At 41.3% G+C, this 24,340-nt stretch overlaps 1 protein-coding gene across 2 annotated transcripts in view; it reads left to right on the top strand.

Moving 5' to 3' along the window:
• The window catches only part of TNFSF13B (TNF superfamily member 13b), a 33,331-nt gene extending 11,902 nt beyond the window's left edge, over positions 1-21,429 (top strand). The window contains exons 3-6 of one of the 2 annotated variants that reach the window (XM_080797971.1): positions 5,410-5,466; positions 16,654-16,766; positions 16,849-16,999; positions 19,988-21,429. In XM_080797971.1, coding sequence (XP_080654097.1) covers positions 5,410-5,466; positions 16,654-16,766; positions 16,849-16,999; positions 19,988-20,100 — 434 coding nt within the window. In that variant the 3' untranslated portion in view covers positions 20,101-21,429. The remainder of the gene's footprint in view (positions 1-5,409; positions 5,467-16,653; positions 16,767-16,848; positions 17,000-19,987) is intronic. The other variant, XM_080797972.1, reaches the window with a different exon arrangement.
• The last annotated feature ends 2,911 nt before the right edge of the window (positions 21,430-24,340 follow it).

Here is a 24,340-nt window from a genome sequence, read left to right as displayed (position 1 = left end):
GGTAAGTTACTGATATCCAGTGCTTTATGCATATACACCATGAATAATGAGAAATATTCTAAAGTAATTCAAAGAAGTCATGGCAAAAGAAAAAAAAATACCCTGTGGAGATGATGACTCAACTACAAAATTAGTAATTTTAAATTAAAATAGTTCATCAATTGTAAAATGAAATAACCTACGAAGATGGCATTTTGTTTTCCTGGGTTTTGTTTTGTTTTGTTTGTATTTTTACTCTTGGTGTTTATGAGGCAAGGCAGAGGGCTACCATTTTACATAACCTACAGTTGCTTTAGACATAAAAGATGCTCACATTCTGAATGGTGTGTGACAATGTTAGTGCTTAGGACTCTGTACACACTCGCTCACACACACACACCCCTTCCATTCAGATATCTTTCTTTACTCCTGTTGACTATTGTGATTTCTGTGTTATTTTATCCACCTCTTTCCAAAACCCCCAAAGAACCAACCCATTTTGGCACTGGCTGAGGGTCACTGTAATGCTACCATCCTTCTGAATTATTCAGAATGGAAAACTTGTTTTCGTTATTAGCTTTTAATTCTCCTTCAGACACACAATCGTTAGTCACAGACCTTTAGTTCTTTTCCCGACAATCTATCTTGGATGCCATATTTACATAATTGCTTCTGGGATCCGATCATCCGCGTATTACAGTTACTACCACTCAAAAGCTGAACCTTCGCTTTCATTCTGTCTGCATGACCATTGATTCTACACAAGAATGCGTGTATGACCTTCCTAAAGCACAACATGTATCAGATGGGCCCCCTCAAGTTTAAAAATTCCTGATTTTTAAAAAAATTTTCTATAAGGCAAATACATGCTTCTCAATTTAGCTCCCTAGAAATACTTTTAAAACTCCACCTACTCGTGTTGGAAAACTGTTTATCACTGGTCAACTAAAACTCTATAATCCAGTTTTTTTACCCCTAAATTCTTGTATTCCCATTCCAGTAGAATGTTTATCCCAAAATCATGCTTTCTTCAATTTCTTCATAAATCTATGTCCCTCATTAGGTCAATATTTAGATCTTTGTGGGATTTCTCCTGATTAGAATTTTCTAGCCACTGACTAATTATTCAAAACTAGTTCAAGAAAAATCAAACTGCATTTCTCATGACTTCCACATACTGAATGGTGAGTATATAGAAATAGGAGAGAGGCACCTCCTTCAAAGTCTGGTGCAGTAAAGTAAGAAGACAGAAGGAAGAAGAAAGAGACTCAGGAAAATGCAGGAAGGACATCTCCTCCAGCCTAAAGAGCTTGGGGAAAGTTTGAATGAGATGAGTAAGAAGGACTATCAAGAACAAGTAGGTGTGTGTCATATGGATGGGGCAGATGTGATGGGAACAGCTCAGTATTTCCCACTGGAGTTACACATAATCTGCAATAATTACATTATTTATGGTAGTTTGTATTAGGTTGAGCTTTGTTGAAATAACATACAATAAACCCAACTGGAGTTTGAAAATGTTTAGTTCCAGTACAGAAAACAATACAGCAGATACTAGCAATCCCATAAACTCCCAAATCCCTTTTCCTAATTAAATGGTGTTTGGATGTGATATAAATGTCATACTTCAACAGATGGCTTTCAAACTCAAAATGTTTTCTGTATGGAAAGTATTTAAATGCTGTTCTGTGAGGATGGTTGGATTTTGTTATATCAAATATTGAGCAATAGCAAATTATTTTTGTTCTAAAAACTCTTAGGAATTCTCTTGCCATCCATATAATATTTTTGTATTAGAAATATTTTACAGGGACCCCTGGGTAGCTCAATCACTTAAGCATCTGCCTTCAGCTCAGGTCATGATCCTGGGATCCCAGGACGGAGCCCTACATCAGGCTCCCTGCTTGTTGGGGAGCCTGCCTTTCCCTCTCCCTCTGCCTGCTGCTCCCCACCCCTGTCTGTAAGCTCCCTCTTTCTCTTTCTAATAAATAAGTAAAATCTTTAAGAAAATAGAAATATTTTACACAAAATTTAATGTTGTGAATAAATATTAAGCAGTAAATTTGTACTTACCAAGATTAATTATCCTTTTTTTACACATTATTATAATATAAAAAATATATATTTAGAAATATGTGTGTCCCCATCAAACACAGAAAGGTTTTAACACATGCTATCATGTTATTTAATTAAAAAGATAAATTATTCTCAGAGTCTCCAAATTTCCTTCCACTGTAGTAGAGGGAGGGATGTATGCAAGATTTTTGAAAACCAGATAAAACTGATGAACATGACAATTTTTACCAGCACTATGTTTCTAATGTTAGATTGTGCATTCTCAGAACTCCTGTGGATGGCTCTCTGTGCTACTGGGAGATAGGAAAAAGCAGTATTTCCATTTGGACTCACTTCTTGTGAGCAATAATCTGTACTTTAAGATTAGACCTGTGTTGAATCGAAAAGTCTTACAGGATTGTGCTAGAGATAAGATGATGATGAACATCGGATTTCCTAAAATAGAAGAACGTGGGAGTGGTAAGCAGCACTGACAAGGTTGATGGGACCTAAGCAGCATCTCATGAGACCAGAGTGGGAAGTCCTCAAGTTTATTTCCACCAAAACTCCTTCAAAAGTCCAGTGACTTTCTCTGGAATAAGAAAAGTTAATGAATGGCGCTGGCTTCAGCAAGTATAATTCCAACACTGTTCTTGAACTTTTAATATTCCACTTTCCTTTCTGAAGAGTATTTCTTGAAATCACTTTTCTCCCCGCAGTGTATTTTCTAAAAGTTAGATTTCTGCTGCTACACGAAGGAATAGATCATTGTTTTTGAATGTGTAGGTTGTACCAACTTTAGAGGGGCTGCAGAGATTAAAATTCAGATGTCTTCTTATCAGTTTGGTAGGGTCAAGGCATCACTGTAGGTAACGCTCTTTCTCTAAATAGAATGTGTATGTCTTCTAGGGGGTGTTGGGTAAATGGTCAAGGAAAGGGTTCATTGATATCAGGAGTAATGTCTTAAAGATTTTCTTGTTTCTCTTTATCAGGTGGTCTTTATTCATTTGGTCTTCATGGCCTCCTAGTGCCCTTCCTTTACGTGCCCAGTTTATTGGGTTCAATACCGGGAACGAGAATAACGCTAGCATCGCTTCCATGATAATAGCCAAGATATATCTCGCAAGTATTGTGGGCCAAGAATAGTACTAAATATGCCGCATGCTTTGTCTCATTTAATCTCCATATGCACGTGCACATACAGCCCAGGAAAGATGGGACATTTGGAAATCTGACCTCGACTTTTGTCAACATCTGTCCTCATAGAACCTATCACGGGGCCCTGTGAGCAGTGATTCCTTAAGAAGTGTTTGTGAGAAAGACAGGAACACGTTTAAGTAGGGCTGGGAGGGCTGCTCTAGACACTGTGCCCGTCCTTCAGACTTTCCTGCTATGGGTGTTTTCTTCCTCCCTTCTTTCACGCCGTCCTTATTCATGACCGTTCTGCCTCTCAGTGACGCTTTTATGTATTTTTGGTGGCAGAAGGTCTGCCGTAGTGACAGCACCAATGAGTCACATTTTCCCTGTGGCACAGACATGGCCACTGTTGTTTTGCAGACCAACAAAAGAACCGCAGAATCTCCGGAATGTTCTGCTCCTATTGAAATGATGAGATAAACATAAAAATATGTTAGAAAAGTTTCAGGGTTATAAAGAAATCATAGCTTTTTTTTTTAAAAGACTTTATTTATTTGAGACAGAGAGAGAGGGCGTGCACAAGTGGGGGTTGGTGGGGGGAGAAAGGGGCAGAGGGAGAGGGAGAAGCAGACTCCCCGCTGAGGGGGGCACCTGACACAGGACTCGATCCCAGGACCCTGGGATCATGACCTGAGCTGAAGGCAGACACTTAACAACTGAGTCACCCAGGTGCCCCAAGAATTACAGCTTTTAACGTTGTGTTTCCACTTTGAAATACCGAGGGTATTCTTCTTAGCAGATTTTGTGATGTGATTACACCCTGCACAGGTATCCTTTGAAGGCCTGTGTGCCTGTACAGCTTGGGGGTAGCTTACAACTGTTACATCTGTGGGGTGTTGTGTTGTGAGTATTAACATGCAGAATGTTTTCAATTAATAAGTGAAGCAGGAATTCTCTGTGTCAAACTCTTAAAATGTGACCACAGAGAAACCTGTTTTTAAAGGATTGCTTCAACTCTGAATAAAATACTTGCGGTAAGAAAAACTCTACACTAATATTTTCCTAATTTAAAATAGGCACGCTTAAATTGCTGTTTCATATTTTTCACAGATATTTACTGCTCTGCTTCCTTTTCCCATAGGCAGTGTTCTCATTTTGCTTTCACCTGGTGGCATCTGTCTTTATTTAAGAGAATAGTTCTCTGTGTCCTTGAATGCTGTTTGGAATATCATACACGTGATACGTGATGCAAATTGATGCTTCCCAGAAGCTTGACTGATTCTGCAGTTTCAGGGAAATCTCCCATTTTATTTTTAAAGATGCTCTCTTTCTTCTCTTCTTGGTCCAAAAGATATTATCCAAAGCCTGACTTTGGCTCCAAAGCGAAGCGGGCAGGGCCTCTATCTGACCCCGTCACTTTCCACCACAGGCCCCGAAACAAGCTGTTTACACTTTCCGGAATTAGTTTCCCGTATGTAACTTTTAAGATTTTTTGAGTTTGCTTGTATTTATATCTGCTCAGTAAATGTTAGCAATTGTTTTTATTTTCAGGAATGGTGATTTTATTAGCAGTAACAGTGAATTACTATTTAATGTTGACTTTTTGTTTGTTTCAGTTTTTGTTTTTTGTTTGTTTCTTTTTGAGAGAGAGAGAGAGAGTCTGTGTGAGTGGGGATGAGGAGGGAGGGTCAGAGAGAGGGAGAGGGAGAATCTAAGCAGACTCCATGCCCAGTGCAGAGCCTTGATCTCATGACCCTGAGACCATGATCTGAGTCAAAATCAAGAGTCAGATGCTTAATCAATTGAGCCACCCAGGCACTCCTTCATGTTAGGCTTTTCTAAAACAAAAAAATCACTTTCACATAGTCTGATAGTTTGGCTTATACGTATGATGGACGGGAAAGTCACGTGATAATTACTTAACCCGCTTTCTGTCCAGGCGTGACCCCTTCGGGGAAGTTAGATTGAACTCTCAGGATGATATGCTGGCCGTGTTCCAACAGTACATAGAGTTTTTCTAAACCATGAATTTCAAGAACATACCATATTTTAAGTAAAATTTATAATAAAAAAAATCTGGGCGCGGACGTGATCAAGCAGTTTTAGAACAATAAGCAGGCTCTGTAGGAAGCAGACTTGGTTCCGCGCTTCTGGAAGAGCACCTGTGTTCCTCGTGCGCTCTTACCTCTCTTACTCTTCCTCTGCAAGTAACTAAAAGGATGTATTTTTGCTTTTCAGTCACTCAGGACTGCTTGCAACTGATTGCAGACAATGACACACCTACCATACGGAAAGGTAATGAGAGCACCTCCCGTAACTTTTCTTACACGTTAGTCACTTGTAAGACTGCATTCAGACTTCACCTCGAATCCGCTGTCTGCCTGCAAACATCTCAGAATCAGATGTAGAATAAGAGCCTTCAATCTCTTCAAAACGGTTGGGGAATACATATTTAGGCTACTGTCATAATCTAACAAACAGAATTACCTTAAAGACACAAATACTTAGAAATGTAAAATAATTAGCTTATGATAAAACCAATACTAAGCCACATTTAGGTTTTTGTTTTAAATTTTTAGAAATCACTTTGGCTTCTCTAGTGACTCGAGATCATTTTCACAAATATTAACTGGTTTTTGTTTTATTTGGGTTTTAGAACTCATAATAGGATGAGGCTGAAACTGAACAAGTCATAAACCTTTTATATCAGTTATTAGTGAATATGTAATTGTGCAAATGAACATGACACTGTTATGATAATCCAGTGTGAAATGATTGCTTTATCTTTTGCATGTATCAGTTGAAGACATACAACGTTCTACTTACCGTGTGGGCTGTGGGGCTTCGCGAAGAGTCAAATGTGCACTGTTCTTCACCTTCATGGAATTTACCTTTTGATGAGGGGAAACGGGGGGAAAAAGCTAATGAACAAGTGAAATGTAAAATGATAAAATTAAGTGCAATGTGGAAAACTCCAGCAGGCGGGGGCCTGGGGAATGTCTGGGCTGTGAACCAGAACAGGGAGTTCACAAGTGTCAGAGGGCTAAGCTGGGAGCCGGGAATGGGGAAACGAGAAGGAACCCAGAGAATGGATTTGGATGGGCCTTTGTAATGAGTGCCAGAAGGGCTGTCTTACATCTGTATTTTTCTAAGTGGATGTAATTATCCCAAATGTAGCAAAAGTACTAAACTATTTGAAATCCTGTTATCATTTATCGCTCTGCATTTTCCAAAGTCCTATGTTTGCGACTTTAATAGGCAGCAGACTGTTTCCTAAGAATTAAAATAAAGCCCTAAGAGGACCTTAAAGACCAAAGATAAAATTTTAAAAATATAACTTAGGGAAAGTTTGGTTTACACGTTGACCAAAACAAAAATGCTGTCTGTCACACAGAAAGTTGAAGCTGCTTCTTGATCCTGAGTGTGAGCCTCACAGAGGACTGTGTGTGATGTCCCTGGTTGGTGGCTGCTCTCTACTGACCTCAGGCACTTATCTGCATGCTTCACCCCCTAGACACGTAGGTTAGCCCGGTGACACCAGCAGGCCTTGAGCAGCATGGAACTGTTATTGGGCACGGGCGTCGTTAGCATCACTGCTTGCAGGCACCTGGTAAGGTCTGCTATGTTGTTTCCATTTTCACTTGTCTCACGATATTTTTTAATTTAACCTTCTGATTCCATCTGACCCATTAGTTGTTTGGGAGTGTGTTGTTTAATTTCCATGTAGTTTTGAGTTTTCCTATTTTTCTCCTGTTACTGATTTCTACTTTCATGTCATTGTGATTAGAAAAGGTACTCGATATGATTTCAGTCTTCTTAAATCTGTTCATATTTGTTCTGTGCCCTAACATTTTATTTATCCTGGAGAACTTTCTTTGTGCGCTTAGGAAGAATGCATATTCTGCTACTGTAGGATAGAATATTTGTGTATCTGTTAAGTCCTTCTGGTCTGTAGTGTTGTTCAAGCACACTATTTCCTTACTTATTTTCTTTTGGATGACCTATCCATGATTGAAAGTAGGATATTGAATTCTCCTACTCTTACTGTGTTGCTGTCTATTTCTCACTTCAAATCTGTTATTATTTGCTGTATACATTAGGGGCTTCAGTATATATATATATATATATATATATATATATATATATAAAACAAGTATATATATGCTTGTTATACCCTCTTGATGAATCGATCCACTTGTCATCATATAATGTCCTTCTTTGTCCCTTGTGACATTTTGTTACTTGAAGTCTATTTTGTCTAATATAAGAATACCCACTTCTTGTCTTTTTTGTTTACCATTTGTATGAAATATCATTTCCAGCCCTTCACTCTGCATGTCCTTAAAACTGAAGTGAGTGTTTCTTAGGCAAAATAAGGTTGGATTTTGTTTTCCCTTCAATTCATTCAGCCACTCTATGCCTTTTGATTGGGAAATTTAATCCATTTACATGTAAAGTAGCCACTGATAGTGAGGACTTATTATCTTCCTTTTGTTAATTATTTTATGGCTGTTTTTTAGTTCCTTTCTTGCTCTCTTGATGTCTTCCTTTGTGGCTTATTATTTTGTGTATTGATATGTCTTCACTCCTTTATCTTTGAATTTTGGGTGTCTACTACAGGATTTTAAATTTGTGTTTACCATATCACTTACATAAAGCCATTTAGTTACAGTAGTTTATTTTAAGCTGATAAGAATTTAACTTTGATTTAGATCTTTTTATATTGTGTGTCTATTAACAAAGTACTATAGTTATAATTCTTTTAGTACTTTGTCTTTTAATTTTTATACTAGTGTTCAGAGTGATCTATACTCATTATAGCCATTTCTGTCAGGTTTACTGGAGATTTTTTTTATCCCTTTGGTTGTGTTGGATTTTCTTGGTTCTTCACCTTCCTTGAAGAGTTGCTTTGTTGTCTATTCAGGTACCTCTCCTACTCCTCACTGACTGATTTTGACTGGGAGATACATTTACTGGTTAGCAGTGCTTGGTATTAGCCACAGTAAGGCTAGGAGCAAGGCCCACTTTGCTTCCTCCCTACCCTTCTGGAGGAAAAGAATCTGTTGTCTGTTTTTCCTCAGTCATACAAGACAAAACAAAGCAAATCAAACTGCTGGGTATAAAAGAGTGTCCTCCCCTTTTCTTTGTTTCTTACTGTTGCAGGGACCAAGCTCTTTTGATCATTCAGCACAAAGTATGGGGTGAGATGGAAACCAGCTCCAGAGATGGCACTCTGAGAGGCTATGTGGCTAGGCATACGGTCAGATGTCCCCATCACAGATGGAGGCTGCCTTCTTGGTGCTGACCAAGGCCTGCCTGGGGGAGGGACTGATGTAAATAAATTGAAATTGCTCCTCTTACCTATATAAATGTTAACTGCTTCTCATTTTGTGCTTTACTACTTAGCTCCTACTTCTTAGCTGGATTCTGAATTTCTTTTCAAGTTATTTGGTATTTACAAGGTATTGTTACATCAATGTTTCTGTGAAGGGATGATGTATAAGGCTTACTGTGCTGCACCTTGCTGACATAACCGTCCATCCCACTGCCTTTTGCCTACATGGTTTCAAGGGAGAAATCAACTGTTAATATTATTGAGCATCCCTTGTACTGGAATGATTGCTTCTCTCCTGCTGCTTTCAAGATTTTCTCCTTGTCCTTTCTTTTAGCTGCTTAATTTTAATTCACCTTGGTATGGATCTCTTGGAGTTTATCCTTTTTATTTATTTTTTATTTTTTAAAGATTTCCTGTATTTGTTGGAGAGAGAATAAGCAGGGGGAGCAGCAGGCAGAGGGAGAAGCAGGCTCCCTGCTGAACAAGGAGCATGATGTGAGACTCAATCCCAGGATCCTATGATTATGACCTGAGCCAAAGGTAGATGCTTAACCAACTGAGCCACCCAGGCATCTCCATGTTTACCCTTTTTAGAATTCATTCTGCTTCTTGGATGTGTAATGCATTCTTTCTTCAAAGTTAAGAAGAACTCCTCTTATTTCTTCAAATACTCTTTCTGCTCCTTTCTGTGATCCTTCTGGGATTCCCATAATGCAAATGTTAGTCTGATTGAGAGTCCCCTGCTCAATTCACTACTTCCATTTCTTTTCTTTCTGCTCCTCAGACCAGATAAGTTTAATTGTTCTATTTTCAAATTTGTGGATTCTGCCTCCTGCCTGCTTAATTTGCTCTGTAACCTCTCTACTGAATTCTTTATTTTAGCTATTTTAATTTTTAGCTCTCACGTTCTATTTGGTTCCTTTTTTAACAAAATATTTTTTATCTGTTTACTGATAGTGTCCATTTGTTTATACATAATTCTGCTAGTCTTCTTAAGCTTTTTGTCTACGGTTTCCCTTCACTCTTTAAGCATATTAAAAGATGTAAATCTTTGTCTAGTAAGTTCAACATCTGGGTTTCCTCAAAATGGTTTTGCCAATTTCTTTTTTTTCCCCTGGAAATGACCCATAATTTTCTGTTTGTTTTGTATGCTTTCGTCAGTCTGCTGTCCCTTGTTCCAGAAGGCTACATGTAGTAGACATCTTTAAAATTTTTGATTGACACCAGGCTGGGGATTGGCTCCTATCTGAAAGAAATCTCCAAACAGGGGCACCAGGGGTGGGAGGGAGCAGTCAGTAAGACATCTGACTCTTGGTTTCTGCTTGGGTTGTGATCTTGGGGTCATGCAATCAAGTCACACATCAGGCTCTATGCTCAGCACAAAGTCTGCTTCAGACTTCCTCTCAGTCTCCCTCTCCCCCTCCCTGTTCTCTCTCTAAAATAAATAAATCTTGAAAAAGAAAATGAAAAGAAAAGAAAAAAAAGAAAGGAAATATCCAGACAGGTCAAAATGCGTAGCCACAATGATTTGAGAATAAAGTAAGTATTATACTCAAGAGTTCCAGCAAGGTGCCCCCTAGAACTCAGGGCTTCATCTCCCTAGCTGCTGCTATGTTGGAGAATGGGAGATGGCAAGTGTGTAAGCAAAAATACAATACTTCCTTACTGAAATTTAATAGCCTTTTTCTTTTTTTCATTAAGTACTGTCTTGGTTGCTGTAAGTTTTTTTTTTTTTATTAGATTTCATATATCCAAAGATGTTGATTCTGTAAGTTTTGCCAGTTTAATTGCTATTCCGGTGGAGGGACTGATTATTTGAGCTTTCTACTCTGCCATTTTCTATGACATTACTCTGACATCTATAATTACGTCTTTAGGGAATATCTATTGACCACTCTGGTCTAGAATAAAATTAATATGATTCCTTTTAATTCTATATATTCCTCCTCTCCCTTACCATACATTTTTGGGGTACCAATGTTATATTTCTAAATGTTATGTACATACTATTAAAATATCTATGTTTCTATCCATTGAGGTCAACTTTAATACACAGCCTTGGAGCCCCAGGTATTACAAATGAGGCAGTTGAATGAATTTACTACCAATATTTTTCCTCCTCTACTTCTCTGTATTTGTAAATTTTATAATTTCTACATTGTCATGACATAAAACTGTTTTCTTCTTTTCTTTCAAATCATTCTCTTTATGTTCTTTTGTGTTCAAACCATTCTCTTTATGTGCTTTTTGCTTGGTTTTACAGATAAATGTAGTCAATACCTATTCCAAGTGCTTTTATTGTGCTTTCCCCATTCATGTCTTAGTTTCCTGAATTTCACTCTTGCCTAGTTTACTCAAAATGGGCTCAGGAGAAAAATGTTCACTAAGCTTCTGCATTGATAAAGCTCTATCTTTGTAGTTTCTATATGTTAAGGACAGATAGCTAGATACAAAATCCCCAGTTTCCCCTTTCTTTATTTGAGTTGTAGGAATTTCTCCACTTTCTTTTGGCATTAAATGCACTTTGAAGAGAACAAAGGTAAGAGAAATTTTTCTTCTTATAAGTGGCTTGACTTTTTAACCTGATTTTACAAAGAATTATTTATTTACCTTTAAAAGTCAGTACTTGTTTTACTCTGTATCTCAGGGTTGACTGCTGAGTATGTAGCATAACAGCTCCCAAAGACATCTACAGCCTCATCCCTGAGACTTTTGAGTATTGCAGGTCACACGGGAAAGGGTACTTTGCAGGTGTGATGAAGATAAGAGATTTGGGGGAACTACCCTGGCCGATCTGGGTGAGCCCAGGGTAATGACAAGTGTCCTCACAGAGCAAGTAGATTTGGTCAGAGTCAGAGAGGTGATGTGAGGTTGAAATTCAAGATGGGAATGATGGGTTTGGTGCCTGGGAAGACAGAGGAGGCCAGGAACCAAGGAAAGCAGGCAGACTGTGGGAGCTGGAAAAGGCAAGGGTTGGGCTCTGCAGCTTCCAGAAAGAACACAGACTTGCCAACACCTTGATTTTTGCCCAGTGAGACTTCTGATGTTTTGAACTGTGAGACACTAAAGGTCTGTTTTTTAAGCCACTGAGTACGTGATGGTTTGTTACAGCAGCAACCCACAACTAATGAAGCTATCTTGAATCTACTTTCCTGGCCTGGGGGGCACCCCTCCATCTGTGGTGGCTCTGCTTGACTTCTGTTGTGGCTTGTTTTGTCTGTCAGGGTTCCAATTACATGTATGTGGTTGTTCTTGACCTGTCTTATAGCTCCTATATACTTTATAGTTCTAGATGTATTTTTCAAATTCTAAACTCTTCATTTCTATCTTTGTTTTTGCAATACCTGTTTCCCATTCTGAAACTTTTATTTTCATTTCAATGATTTTTTTTGCCTCCTCGCCTCCCATGTTCTTCTAGTCAACATGGAAATTTCCTGGACTGTGAGTTTGCTGGAGATTTCTGTGTGCATACGAGGGCTTCTTCATCATTAGGGAGTTGATTCTTGCTGGTTCTTTGTAAGCTGACCAATGCCAGGACCTGTCACTGTTTTCTGGTTGCCCCTCTCCCCTTCCACACCCAGCCCCAGTGTGAGCCCCTGACTTTTGGCAGCCTGTACAACTACTATGAAGAACATGCATCTGTCTGCTTCTTTCACATGACCCAATAGGAGGTAAAAAAGGACAGATGTTATTTCCACAATCATGTTGATAGCAGAAGTCTCTTGTTTGTTCCTGCCTTGCCATCTAATTATGTCATATAGGCAATGATGAACTTTACTTTTAATGTTCCAATAGAATTTTAATATTTGATGACTCCCTTCTTGAAATGCACGCTGCCCTTGGTATATTTCTCTAATCATTTCCTTACCCTTTGGGCCACTCCTTTTTAAATTTCTTTGCAAACTACTCTCAGATGTGTTTCCTCAATATAGATGTTCCTCAGTCCTCCAATACAATCTTATTCTCTTTTCATTCTTCTTTTTCCTTTGGCATTTTTCAATGCTCCTATGTCATCACTTAGCATGTATGTGCTGATGGTTTAAACGTAGATCTTTAGTCCAAACCACTTAGCTCCTAGCCCATATATACTCTGTCTTTTTAACATCTCTTCCTACAACTTAGTGACATCTCAGCCTGGACCGTAGGACTTGTCCCCAAATTTCCTCCTCTAGCAGTCCTATTCCAGTGAGTGTGACGACTGTGTCCTTGGTTGTTTCAGGCAGAATTTTGGATGTCATTCCTATCTGTTCCCTCTGAGTCACTACATCAATCTCAAAACTTTGTCAGTTATTCCCCATGAACATAACCTGAATTAATCTATTCCCATCTTCCCATCCTGGTACAGACCCCCATCATCTCTCCCCTTGGCTGGTTTCCTTGGCCCCCATTTTGTACCTTTTCTTGTCTGGTGACCACAGAGTTATTACAGCCCAACCAGGGCCTCCAGTGGCCCTTCATATAACTCAGCCTCCATGGCCCTGCCTGGCTGCTTGTGCTCTCTCCTGATTCCCCTGCTCTGTCCCAGCTATAGAATCAAACCTGTCAAAACTGTGGGTTTCCATGCCCCAAAGCACTCTTTTTATATTAAAAATTACTACTTCTTGAATTGGTTGACATAACCTGCCTTCTAAGAAAGTACTATCATTATCTTATCCCCTAAAACTATTTTCAGCAGCTGTATGATACTAAGATTAAAAAATCAGAAAGGTAGCCAAATAGGATAGCTGTGATTGACAGCTGCTCTCTGTAGTGTTTTTTCAGTTACTGTGGGAGGTAACACCAGAAGTGTGGATGTTTGCAAGGAAATCTATTCATAAAGTAAAATTTAAAAAACAAACAAACAAGTATTCATGAGATATATCTGATTTTTCTTTTTTTTTGTTCAAGATTTAATTGGGCATTTTTTAAATTTTTTAAAATTTATATTCAATTAGCCAACATATAGTACCTCATTTGTTTTTGATGTAGTGTTCAATGATTCATTAGTTGCACATAACACCCAGTGCTCATCATATTTCTATAAAAGTTGTCAATCTAAAATTTATGTTTTCATGTAAGTCAGATCATGAAAGAGGTACTCTTCTTAAGAGCAGATGCTTTCAAATACAGTGTAAATTATTTTTCTGTTGATTTCATTTCAATATTATTGCACACATCAATTTTAAGTTTTCAGAGACATTTAAATACCTCAAGTATTTACAGCTCCGTGGAGCTGGGAAGTTCAGGCTTTATACACCACAGCACATCTGTGTCTAGCTGTGGACTAACGGAGATAAAGAGAAGCAGTAACTCTTGGAGTTTACTTATGAATTCTCAAATATTTATTGGTGGTGATGCATTCCAGTTTAGAAAAGCATCCTCTGGAATGGGTTCCTCATGCATATTTTCTTGTCAGTCTTTATCCGTAGTCTAATTAGTGTGCTAAAAATCTCAGTAAATTTTAAGATGTAGAAACGTTATAATATTTATGCTTAAGTTTATAATCACTTTAGCTCTTAATGTATTGTTTCATCTGTTTTCTTAAAGGGTCTGAGATTCACTCCGCATGTACTCCCCGAGTGCAGACACCGGACAAGGCTGTGTTCTTGGCATTTGGCCTCACACAGTGTAGTCCATGGGTGTGCGTGCGGGTGTATGCGTGTGTGCAATGTGTGTGTGCAGGGAACAGAAATACAGACAGTACATAAAAACCGGTAACCACGGAGTGTCTCTAGTAAGAATATTTCCAGCAAGGTAGGACGAAATGCCAAAAGAAAATGTCAAGAGAACATCAGAATATACCTAATAACGACTTCTTTTGCTTTCTATTCTGACCATGCGGCAGTGAAAGTTGGTACGAACCGGCTCATAGATGTAAAGAAAAGCCTTTCCTAAAGAAATAGGAAATCAATTTAAAGTATTGAAAAAAAAATGTGCAGCCAAGAAATATCTCCAGCCAGGATATAAGTAAGCAGGTTTGGCAATGAGCCTTTCCCTTCACCTCCTGAGTATGTCCTACGTCTGTGGTAGCTTCCGCGTCGCACAGTTCTAGCAACCAGCTCATGAAACCCTTTCAGAAATAAATGAATAAATAATATGATGCTTTTAAAATGCAATGGGTTGCTTGTGGGCAACTGTAGAGCACACTGCCATTTTGAGTTAGTTTATGTTTAAAGTTGAGGTCGTTAATTCAGTGACTCTTGGTTGCCTGTCCCCTAGGGGCATCATCTCAGGTCCCAGGAGGCAGCAGGGGACCGAAGTCAGAGAGGTACCAGTCTCAGGCGTGTGCCGTTTCTAAGGGAGAAAATGTGCTCGTTGGTCAGAGCATCAGACAGGTGTCCTCAGGACCACGGGAGGCCCCTTTCGTCATCCGCTGCATTTCACAGTAGTAACAACACGAGAATTCATTCTTCCCATGTTTTGGGCAGTCTGCGTTTAAAAATGCCGTGAGCACAGGATCTCACTTAAACCGATGGAAAACGACGGTATTGTCGTCTTCCCACTGCCTTTCTGCTGTGTCAAAACGGGATGACAAGATTGCCTCTGCGATGTGTCACCGAGGAGACCTTTCCTCCAGAGACTGTCCCCTCCCAGTGGGGCACCGGAGGGTTTCTATCCAAGTCCAGTTTCCTCACAGACCTTCCTGGGAACAGCAGAGCTGGGTGACCAGGCCTGCCGAACCCCGGGGGGCCCTCCTCGCTCCCCATGGGAAACAGAGGCGTGTCCTGTGAGCACACAAGGGGAGGGACGAGACCACCTGCGTCCACAGGCCTCTGTGGCTCCTTTCGTGGTCTCCCTCACAGCCGCCTGCCTGCCACCTGTGGCCATGCCGACGTGGAGGGCTGCTGGAGGGAACGGATCTCAGATTCGCAGTGTCCTTTGCTTTGTGTGATCACCTCGGGCTCTTTACTTCTCTGAAGCGTTGAGAAAATATGGGGGTTTTGTCTTATGCTCTTCCCTCCCGAATCCTATTCGGAAAAAGCCCGGACATGATGGGTTTGGGGGCGCTAGCTGAGGCAGGGACACTCACTCAGCAGGTCCTACTGTGCTGCCCCCTGACAAAAGTCCAAGAAATCCAAGAAAATCCAAGAAAATTGTTCTTGAAACTCAACCTAGGACAAGTTGTTCTTCCCGGAGCTTCTGGCATATCGTCTTGTGGACCCTGCGTTTTATTATTTCCCTTTTTGCTATGGCTGAGGTGAAGCCTGGGGACATGTGTTGTCCAGCATTATCCATTATAAGGAACATTTTTAGACTATTTTAGACCACAGTTTCATTTCACTGTTTCCTCTCCTTATATGACCACTTCCCTGATCTTCTTTTCACTCGTTTTATGCCATTTTATTTATGCCCCCCGCATTCTTAACCTAGCCTCAGCTTCACCCTTTACTCCGGTATTTTTACACAATGGTGAGAAATCCAGCGAATTTAATGCTGTGAATTCACGGGAGAGGGTGTTTGTCCCTGAGCACGGTGTTCCCACGCCAGAGCGGGGTCCCCTCCCGTCCACCCGTTTCTGTAGCCGCTGGCGGCTCTGTGCCCCCTTCCTTGGGCTCTTGTCCTTGCGGACCCCCCACCCCTCCCCCGTGAAATCTGAGGGCTCACAGAGGAGAACATGTGTGCTGACCTGTAAGCACTTCAACTTGGATATCGCAGAGGACTATCGCCGAGTTCCTTGACCATGTCCTCGTAGAGGCTGTGTCTTGGTCCCTTCCCTTGCTGCCCCTAAGCCCAGTGCTGGTGCCTGGTGGGGAGGGGGCTTCCTTGCCTTCTTCCCCCATGCCCCTCGCTAAAGTCTCCCATCCTAACTCCGTCCTCTCCGGGAACCAGAGGAAAACCGGAAAACCTCTGTGAGTGTGTCATTCAGAGACATTTGGTCCGTTTGGTCCCGTCCAGACCAGGCTTTCTGGCGAACGTCGCTGAAGTACACAAGATTTGAAGAAAACGCAGACTTTGCTTAAGATGTGCTGGCCCTCGGGTCCCCACATACGGGGGTGCGGGAGGTCGTGTGTCCAAAACCACTGCTGAAACACCAGGGGAATGTCCTGCTGGTCTCCTTTGTCTCTTTTTTAAAAGACAAATTTCTCCTCTAAGTTTCGGACTCAGGTTTAGCGACTGAGCAGACGTGAAAAACTGTTCTTCTCACCAGTGTTCTGTCTTCATCACAGGCGCTTACACGTTCGTTCCGTGGCTGCTGAGCTTTAAAAGAGGAAGAGCCCTGGAGGAGAAGGAAAACAAAATCCTGGTGAAGGAAACCGGCTACTTCTTTATATATGGTCAGGTGGGTTCCCTGCCCCGGCTGCCTCCGCCCGTGTCTCCCTGCTGTGCTCACTTCTGACCCGCGTCTCTGGTTTGTTCCTCAGGTTTTATACACCGATAGCACCTTTGCCATGGGACACCTAATACAGAGGAAAAAAGTCCACGTCTTTGGGGACGAATTGAGTCTGGTGACTTTGTTCCGATGTATTCAAAATATGCCTACAACACTGCCCAATAATTCCTGTTACTCGGCTGGTAAATAACAATTCTGTATAAATAGAAGGACGGTTCTCAGTATGCCGTGTGGCGTTTGTTCTCTGGAAGGATGAGCTAGCTCCTTTGAGTCGAAACGGATACAATCGTTAGTAATCGTTTTATCGTTCTTCTGTACATGGAGAAGGGGCCGTAGCGCGCTGGCGATCAGCACGGAGAGCAGTTCCAAACTGCATTTTCTTCGGTAGATAACGCTGCGTAAGAACCCAGGGAATGATTGCCATGTGCCAGGCATCCTTGTCTTATCCTGACCTGGGCTCCTTCTTCCAAACCCCCCCCCCCCCCCCCCCGTTTAAGGAAGGCGGCATCTGAGACACAGAGAGGTAGCTCATGCTGTCCCAGAGGGCACAGCTTCCAAGTTCCAGAACCTGGATGAAACCAACAGGTCTGACCCCAGAGTGGGAGCCCCCAAAGCCTTTTTTGTTTGTGTTTTTGTTTTACGTGCTGCTGAAGACATGCCCTTAACCGAATCAAGGGTCCGGTGAGGTTGCCCGGCGGCTCTCTCTCCCTCTCCCTCTCCTTCAGGTGACATGTGCTGCACATGGACCAGACAGGTGACTTTGGGATGCGAGCATGCGGGAGCGAGGCTCCTTCGGCTCGGGGCAGTCACGATGTGGAGAGAAAAGAAAGGGAAAGGGAGGACTTTGTTCCCATCTGGTCTTCAGGCTGAACTTGCAACAGAGTCTTCATTTTATTTTGGGGGTAAATGCATCAAAGCTGGTATGAGGGGAGAGAAAAAAAAACCGTATTAGCCTTTAACACATTTATCCCTCTCTGGTGATTTGACATAACCATTGAGAACCCTGAGGCATGTCTTCAGTTCCGTACAGTTCCCTGAAACGTGGGCCCGAGGCCTGGCCGCCGCCTCTGAAGCCCTAAGTTTCAAAGGCGTTTGCTACCAAGTGCACGATCACTCATCAGGAAGGAAGGGAAATTGGAGGGGGCCGTCCTTGTGGACCCGCAGCCATAAACAGCTGTAAGGGGATGATGAGGAAGTGTGTTGAATTCAAACTCCCTAATTTTCATAAAGAGATGTTCCCCTGCGCCCAGCGATGACCAGCATCCTGGCGTTGCAGAAAACCCACAGAAAGGCGTGGCCACCCCGTCTGGACCGATTCCAGGCACAGCAGTACTCAACACGGGCTGTGTCTGGTCATTGCCCTTCCGTGCTCCCGCCCTCCGCCACGCTTCCCCGGGGCCTCGCCTTTGAAGACTAGTTTACTGGACCTTTGGGCTGTGCCCCAGTGCCGGAGCTTAGGTTAGGTATGAGAACCGTTCTCCAGGACATGCCGGGTTGCAGTTCTCATCTGTTCTAGTGCCAATCTGCTTCAAACCAGTTAGTATATAAGAGCCTGCTGTGCTCCCATACATCATAACCTGGGAAAAGAATGCAAATGGTCCCTTTGAAGAGCCCAGCTAACACCAAACACTGGTCTTACGCACAGCTGGATCTCGCTGTTTCACTCTCAAATCGAGTGTCTGTCGTAGAAGTTACATCTCGGCTGCTGTAATCTGGAAGGACTGAAAGAGCCAATAACTCAGAGTTAGAGTTTCAGACAGAACCTACTTGAAAACTGTCAGTTCACACTGCCTTGATTTTGAGTTAGTATTACTTAATGCTCCGTGATCGCTAGCCTTTGTCAAAATACTAGATTCTCTTCAGTCTCTATGATAACAACTGATCTATTCAACAAATAAATTCCAGCTTTATTTTTTTTTTTACTGTTTCCTGTAGTCATCAAATGCTTTGCTGATCCTAAAAAGTGTGCATATTACCCTTCACAATACCTGAAACTACGTTCTTTTGTTTGTTGTCTGTCATAGTCCATTACCAAAAAAACCAAGATCCTTGGAGACAGAATCTTTTGTCATTCTGATCACAGCCCTGTGCGTGTCTAGAAAGGTGTCTGGTACATCGTAAGTTTCGATAAGTAAACACTGACTGGCTGTTGCCTGAGGAGATCTGGGTGCTTTGGGCCTGATGGATGTTAACATATATAACGTCGTTCGTGTAAATACATTTTCAGGGCATCTTCATGAAAATACAACTGCTTTTTTAAATTGTTGGCTGAAAATAAGAACAACTTCGATAGTAATTTGTTTGTTACTTTGTTTCGTCTCCCCAATCATCCTTTCTTCTCCGTCATCTTTGTCTTTTAACACGGGTCCCCATGGATATACCGAGTGTAGTTCCTGAATTGTATTCTGTGTTCCTGAATCACAGAACACATCCTTGTAAAATAGGCACATACAGATTTATTAGTTAGTTTTGAGAAGCTAAGTATTTTATTGCTTTTGATTATGAGGACAAATATGATCATTTAAGGGAACATGGAAACATAGAAGACTGTCAAAAATAATCCAAATGTCTCCTAACCCCATGGTCTGGACTCCAGAGAAAAACTATGTTAATGGATGGGCTTTGCTGATAAGTGGTGTTTTGTTTTTTTTTCTTCCTAGTAATATACACATTTTATATGCACATTCAGTGTATACCTCTATGATATCTATGCAGTTTATACATCTGCATAGTGTGTGTGTACTTTGTGTATTCTATTTTGTATTTTTATTTAACATCATTATTTTTTAACACTGTTATAAACATTTTTGTCAATAAAATGAAGCAAAACCACTTTAAACCACACAATATCCCAACGAGGGATGTGCTATGATTTATTTAACTTTCTTCTTCAAATAAAACATTGGTTTCTGTTCAGAGTCTCCATCTTATAGACAGTAGGTGAGAAATACATTTATATCTGCTGTAAGTCTTTCTGCCGATCTGTTTTTTTTAAATTTGGTCTTAGGCTGGTAGACTTGTAACCGGTTTAGAAGTCCGTTGGTGTCCCTTGAAGTGTGGATGCCTATGGTAACCCTTTCCAGAATAACATCGTTTTATTTAGTGCACCCCCCACCCTGCCTCCCGCGCTGTACAACCACTTAAAGTCCCTGTAAATCATTGTTTTCCAGGCATCGCAAAGCTGGAAGAGGGAGACGAGCTCCAGCTTGCAATACCACGGGAGGACGCTCAGATATCGCGAGACGGGGACGGCACGTTTTTTGGTGCATTGAAGCTTCTGTGACCTACTTACACCTGCTCTGTGGCTGTATTCCTTCCTTCCTCTGTACCTCTAAGGAGAAGACACTTAACTGGAAATACCCAAAGGAAGAAAAACAGTAGTTAACTAGCCTTTTGTGGGAGCTCCTTATTTTGATTCACTGAAACCAGACCAAAACAGGAAATTTAACAGACAACCACAGCCAAAGGGTGTCATGTGAATTACAAGAAACAGGGCCCGTTCAGGGAAGGATAGAAAGTAGGCTTCTCACTGCAATGCCATGTTGAACGACGTTGTCGTGGCTTCTTGAGCCGGAGGGAGCACAGGTTGCCAGGGGGCAATCGTCATTTCTTCCAAAACGACATTCCATCGTGTCTGTGGGACTTTAGGACATTCTTGGGAAATCTCAGCATCCAGCCTTTCTCTTTACGTTAAGTATGCCCCTCTCCTTTTGCAGTTAACATGGTGAGAAGTATTTAAAAAAAAAAAAAGAAAGAAAGAAAGAAAGAAAGAAAAGAAAAAAGAAAAAAAGTAGAAATCTTGCATTTGACACATGAAAAAGTAATTAAAAGCTTACACTGAAATATATTAAGCACTTGGACTTACAATGCAGGTGCTATTTAAATTCTTCCAGTTTACTTCAAGTCTGCCATTTTTATCTGTAATATTATATCACCTGATGGACCACCAGACATTTTTCACAGGAGGGAAGTCATTCTCTCCTGTGTCTACACTTTCTAGCTAATTTCAGTCACTTCAGAAACTTTACTGTGGGGTAATTCCAATTCTTATGTATGCGAGCATAGGGTGAAAAAATAGCTATAATTGTTCTTATGTAAAAATCAAATCTTCAATGAAAGTTAATGACTACCTTTATAATAATGGAATCTATTTGCCCTTTACTTCCTAATCTTCTGATTTAAACTGCTGCTATTTTTCCAGCCTTTAAAACACACTCATGTTATTAGCTTTACGGAAGTTGAGCTGTCGTTAAAGTTCTTGGCGTCTGGAAAGGTGTTCGGTGCCATGTGCTTGTTACACGCACGGCTCTGGATACACCAGAAACATCACCCTTGTTTCCATCTAATAGAGAATCGTATTCACAAACGCTGTCACAACTGTCTTTATGACATCAATCTCCCTTGTTCTGCTTGTCTTTTTACAAAAAAGAATTTACTTCATTTAACAATTTCCTTCTCTAATTTAAACATTTCTAGGTGGAAAAAATAGACCCCGGTCTAGACTCATTTTCTCCAGTCCACGTTTGAATGTGTTTAAGAATATGCTCTTCCGAACGAAACAAAAGACGATTTGTACTTTGTGTCTAAGATGTCTAAAATGAAACGTTGTTTAAAACTCTGATTACCACATTTTCGGATTTTTTGTTAAAATCAAATATATTTTCAAACTTACTGTTACAATATTATAGTTAAAAAGTATAGGGAGAGCAGAAGTCCTGATCTAGGAGGTGAGTCATTCTCCTCATGTTGCTGCTAACTTGAATCGCAGAAGAGAAAATCTCAGTGCCTTCTGCCTGGCTTTTTGATGGAGTTTGCTTAACACCACTCATCTTTTCGTTTCTCTCCATGTAACTAAATGACGTTTTAAAAAATTCAGTGCTGAGGTGTCTGGGTAGCACAGCGGTTGAGCCTCCGAGTCTTGGTTTCAACTCAGGTCACGATCTCAGGGTCATGGGATCGAGCCCCACATCAGGCTCCATGCTCAGCGGGGAGCATGCTTAAGTTTCTCCCTCTGCCCCTGCCTTTCCCCCTTCCCCTGCTGCGTGCACCTACGCACTCTCTCTCAAATAAACAAATAAATCTTTCAAAATAAATAAATAAATAAATAAAATGCACTGCATACTGTAAAACATTATTTAGTAACATGCGTTAGGGTAGGAAACAAAGCATTTGAGATCATGCATAGCTTATATATTTCAAAAAGGATTTGCTCACATCAGTACTATAGATAGATATAAAAGAAGTAATTCTTGGAGCATCTGGGTAAAGAAGGTAGTGCTCTGGCTCAGCAGGCTTTCCCGTCAAGCCACTGTGCTCTACCTGGGTCTCCCGTGTTCCTCTTCAATGACTTAGCGTAGGCTATGGGCAGATGCTGCCTTCTGCCACATAAAGTATCCTTAACTTTTACTTTGCTTTGAGTTTAAACCAGCATTGAAATGCGAATCCTGTCTTCCTCGTGTGAAATTGTGAGGGAAGTCAGAGTGGTTCTGTAAGAGTTTATTTAGCAATGAGGAAACAGGACAAGGAGGAGGTAGTCCCATAGTGGGGAGAGTGGGAGGCGGGGTCTGCCTGGCAGCACTGGGTCCAGTGTCTCCCTTTCCCTAGCTTTCTCCCAATTTTCTTTAGGAAAAATGATGTCATAGTGGGATTTCCTATAACAGAACGTTTCTAAGTTTCACTGTATAGACCCAGACGCCAGACGGTTGTCTTATAAGTGAACTCAGAATGGATGCTGGGAACTAAGTACTTGAGTGTTGAATTGCTCACCTGTGTGGGACAAGCCAGCAAGCCCCCACGAAGTGATGGGCAGCCCCACCTGGGCCCTGGAGAGACCGACGCTCACTCTCAGCTGGGGTGCAGAGAAGGGATTGGTTTGGGGACAGCAGTGGACTGTCAGAAGAACTTATGGGACCCTATTGTAACTTGAGCTATGAATCAGGTGTGCTGTCCTGGGACTAAGGTTGTAACCCGTGAACGACGCACCAACCCATGCAGCTGATGCGTTTGCTTTGGCTTCCGATTTGCTAATATAAAAATCTAAACTTGTTTCATGAAAACAGGACATTTAAACTTTCTATGAATATTCTCCAAAAATATTTGGGGAAACCTATGTACACATTTCTGTTGGACTGACACCTAGAAGTCGAATTGTTGTGACAGAGGATGTGCCTACATTCAGCTTCAGTAAATACTGCCAGAGAGATCTCTGAATGATAAACAGTTAACGGAAAACCGCACCAAACCAGGCTGTTGGGGGCAACAACCCACTGGGCTAGTTTCCGGCGGCCCACTGGAGCCATGCAGGCGAGCGCTGGGCTGCAGACCCCACGTGACTCTCTTTGTCTACCTGTCCTCTGCCTGGCCCCACACCAGGATGCTGGCGATTATCAAATACACTTTACTGCTGATTACCTTTGGGCATATTCGCTTTCACAAATCAGTTCTGTAACTTTGTATGCATTGGGCAAAATTTTACAAACTAATCATGGTTAAAAGGAAGTGGCCCAAGGTCCCCAGTCTTGCTGATATCAGGGCAGCTGCTCCTTTGGGGTTCCTTGTCTTCCATGGCTGAAGCACGGGAGTGAGGGGCCCATAGAGGGGTCAGCGATGCCACACTTGGAGGCTGTCCCTGCTCAGCTGTGGCCAGACCAACTTTTTAGGCTTGGTTTGAGGTCCTCACCGTCACCACTGTCCTTATTAAAGTAAACTAAGTCTTTGGTTATTTTAAAATTAATGCAATGAAATTATGTTTTAGATCATTATTAAGATTATTAAAAATAGAGACAATCAAATAAAATCATATATGCATATTAATAATGTAGCACGAGTATGGATTTCTTGCTTATATAGACTCATTTTATAATCTTATGTTGGTATAATCCTTACCAATACGTAGGATGATATATTTAGAAGGTAGGATACCTTCTCTGCTCATGTAATTTCATGCATGTGGAAAGATGTGGGGCAATTGTTCAGTCACACACTGTATTTCAAACTAATCACAAAGATGGAAACTAATGGGCTTTTAGGAAGGAGAGGGGAGCTGTGTCTGATGCAGAAATGGTTGGTATGATGTTGTGATACTGAACTGTCCATTGAGACCACCCAAGGGCTAGTTAACTTGTCATTTTAGAGGAATAAAGAAAGGAGAACTACAATGCAACAACAGTGGTACACCTGGTATGCAACAACAATTTCGGTGTCACCTTTTCCCTCTACATAAAACTAGCAATAATTTGTTTCACAAATGCACATACACGCACACACACCATCACACACACACCGCAACACAGGCATGTGTGTGCGCGCGCACACACACACACACACACGCACATGCACACGCAAAAGCAGCTCTTCAAGATGGAGCTGCTACTCGAGCACTCCAGAGGCTCCTAATCTTGCTTTAATCCTCTGCTGCTCCGTCTTGAGATCTGGAATAATTTTTTTTTAAAGATTTTATTTATTTGCCAGAGAGAGAGAGAGAGAGAGTACACACAAGCAGGCAGAGAGGCAGGCAGAGGCAG

The sequence above is a fragment of the Martes martes genome (genome assembly GCF_963455335.1).
Source record: "Martes martes genome assembly, chromosome: 3".
NCBI classification, from domain to species: domain Eukaryota; kingdom Metazoa; phylum Chordata; class Mammalia; order Carnivora; family Mustelidae; genus Martes; species Martes martes.
The sequence above is the reverse complement of the archived record's forward strand: the minus strand, read 5'-3'. Positions and strand labels throughout refer to the sequence as shown.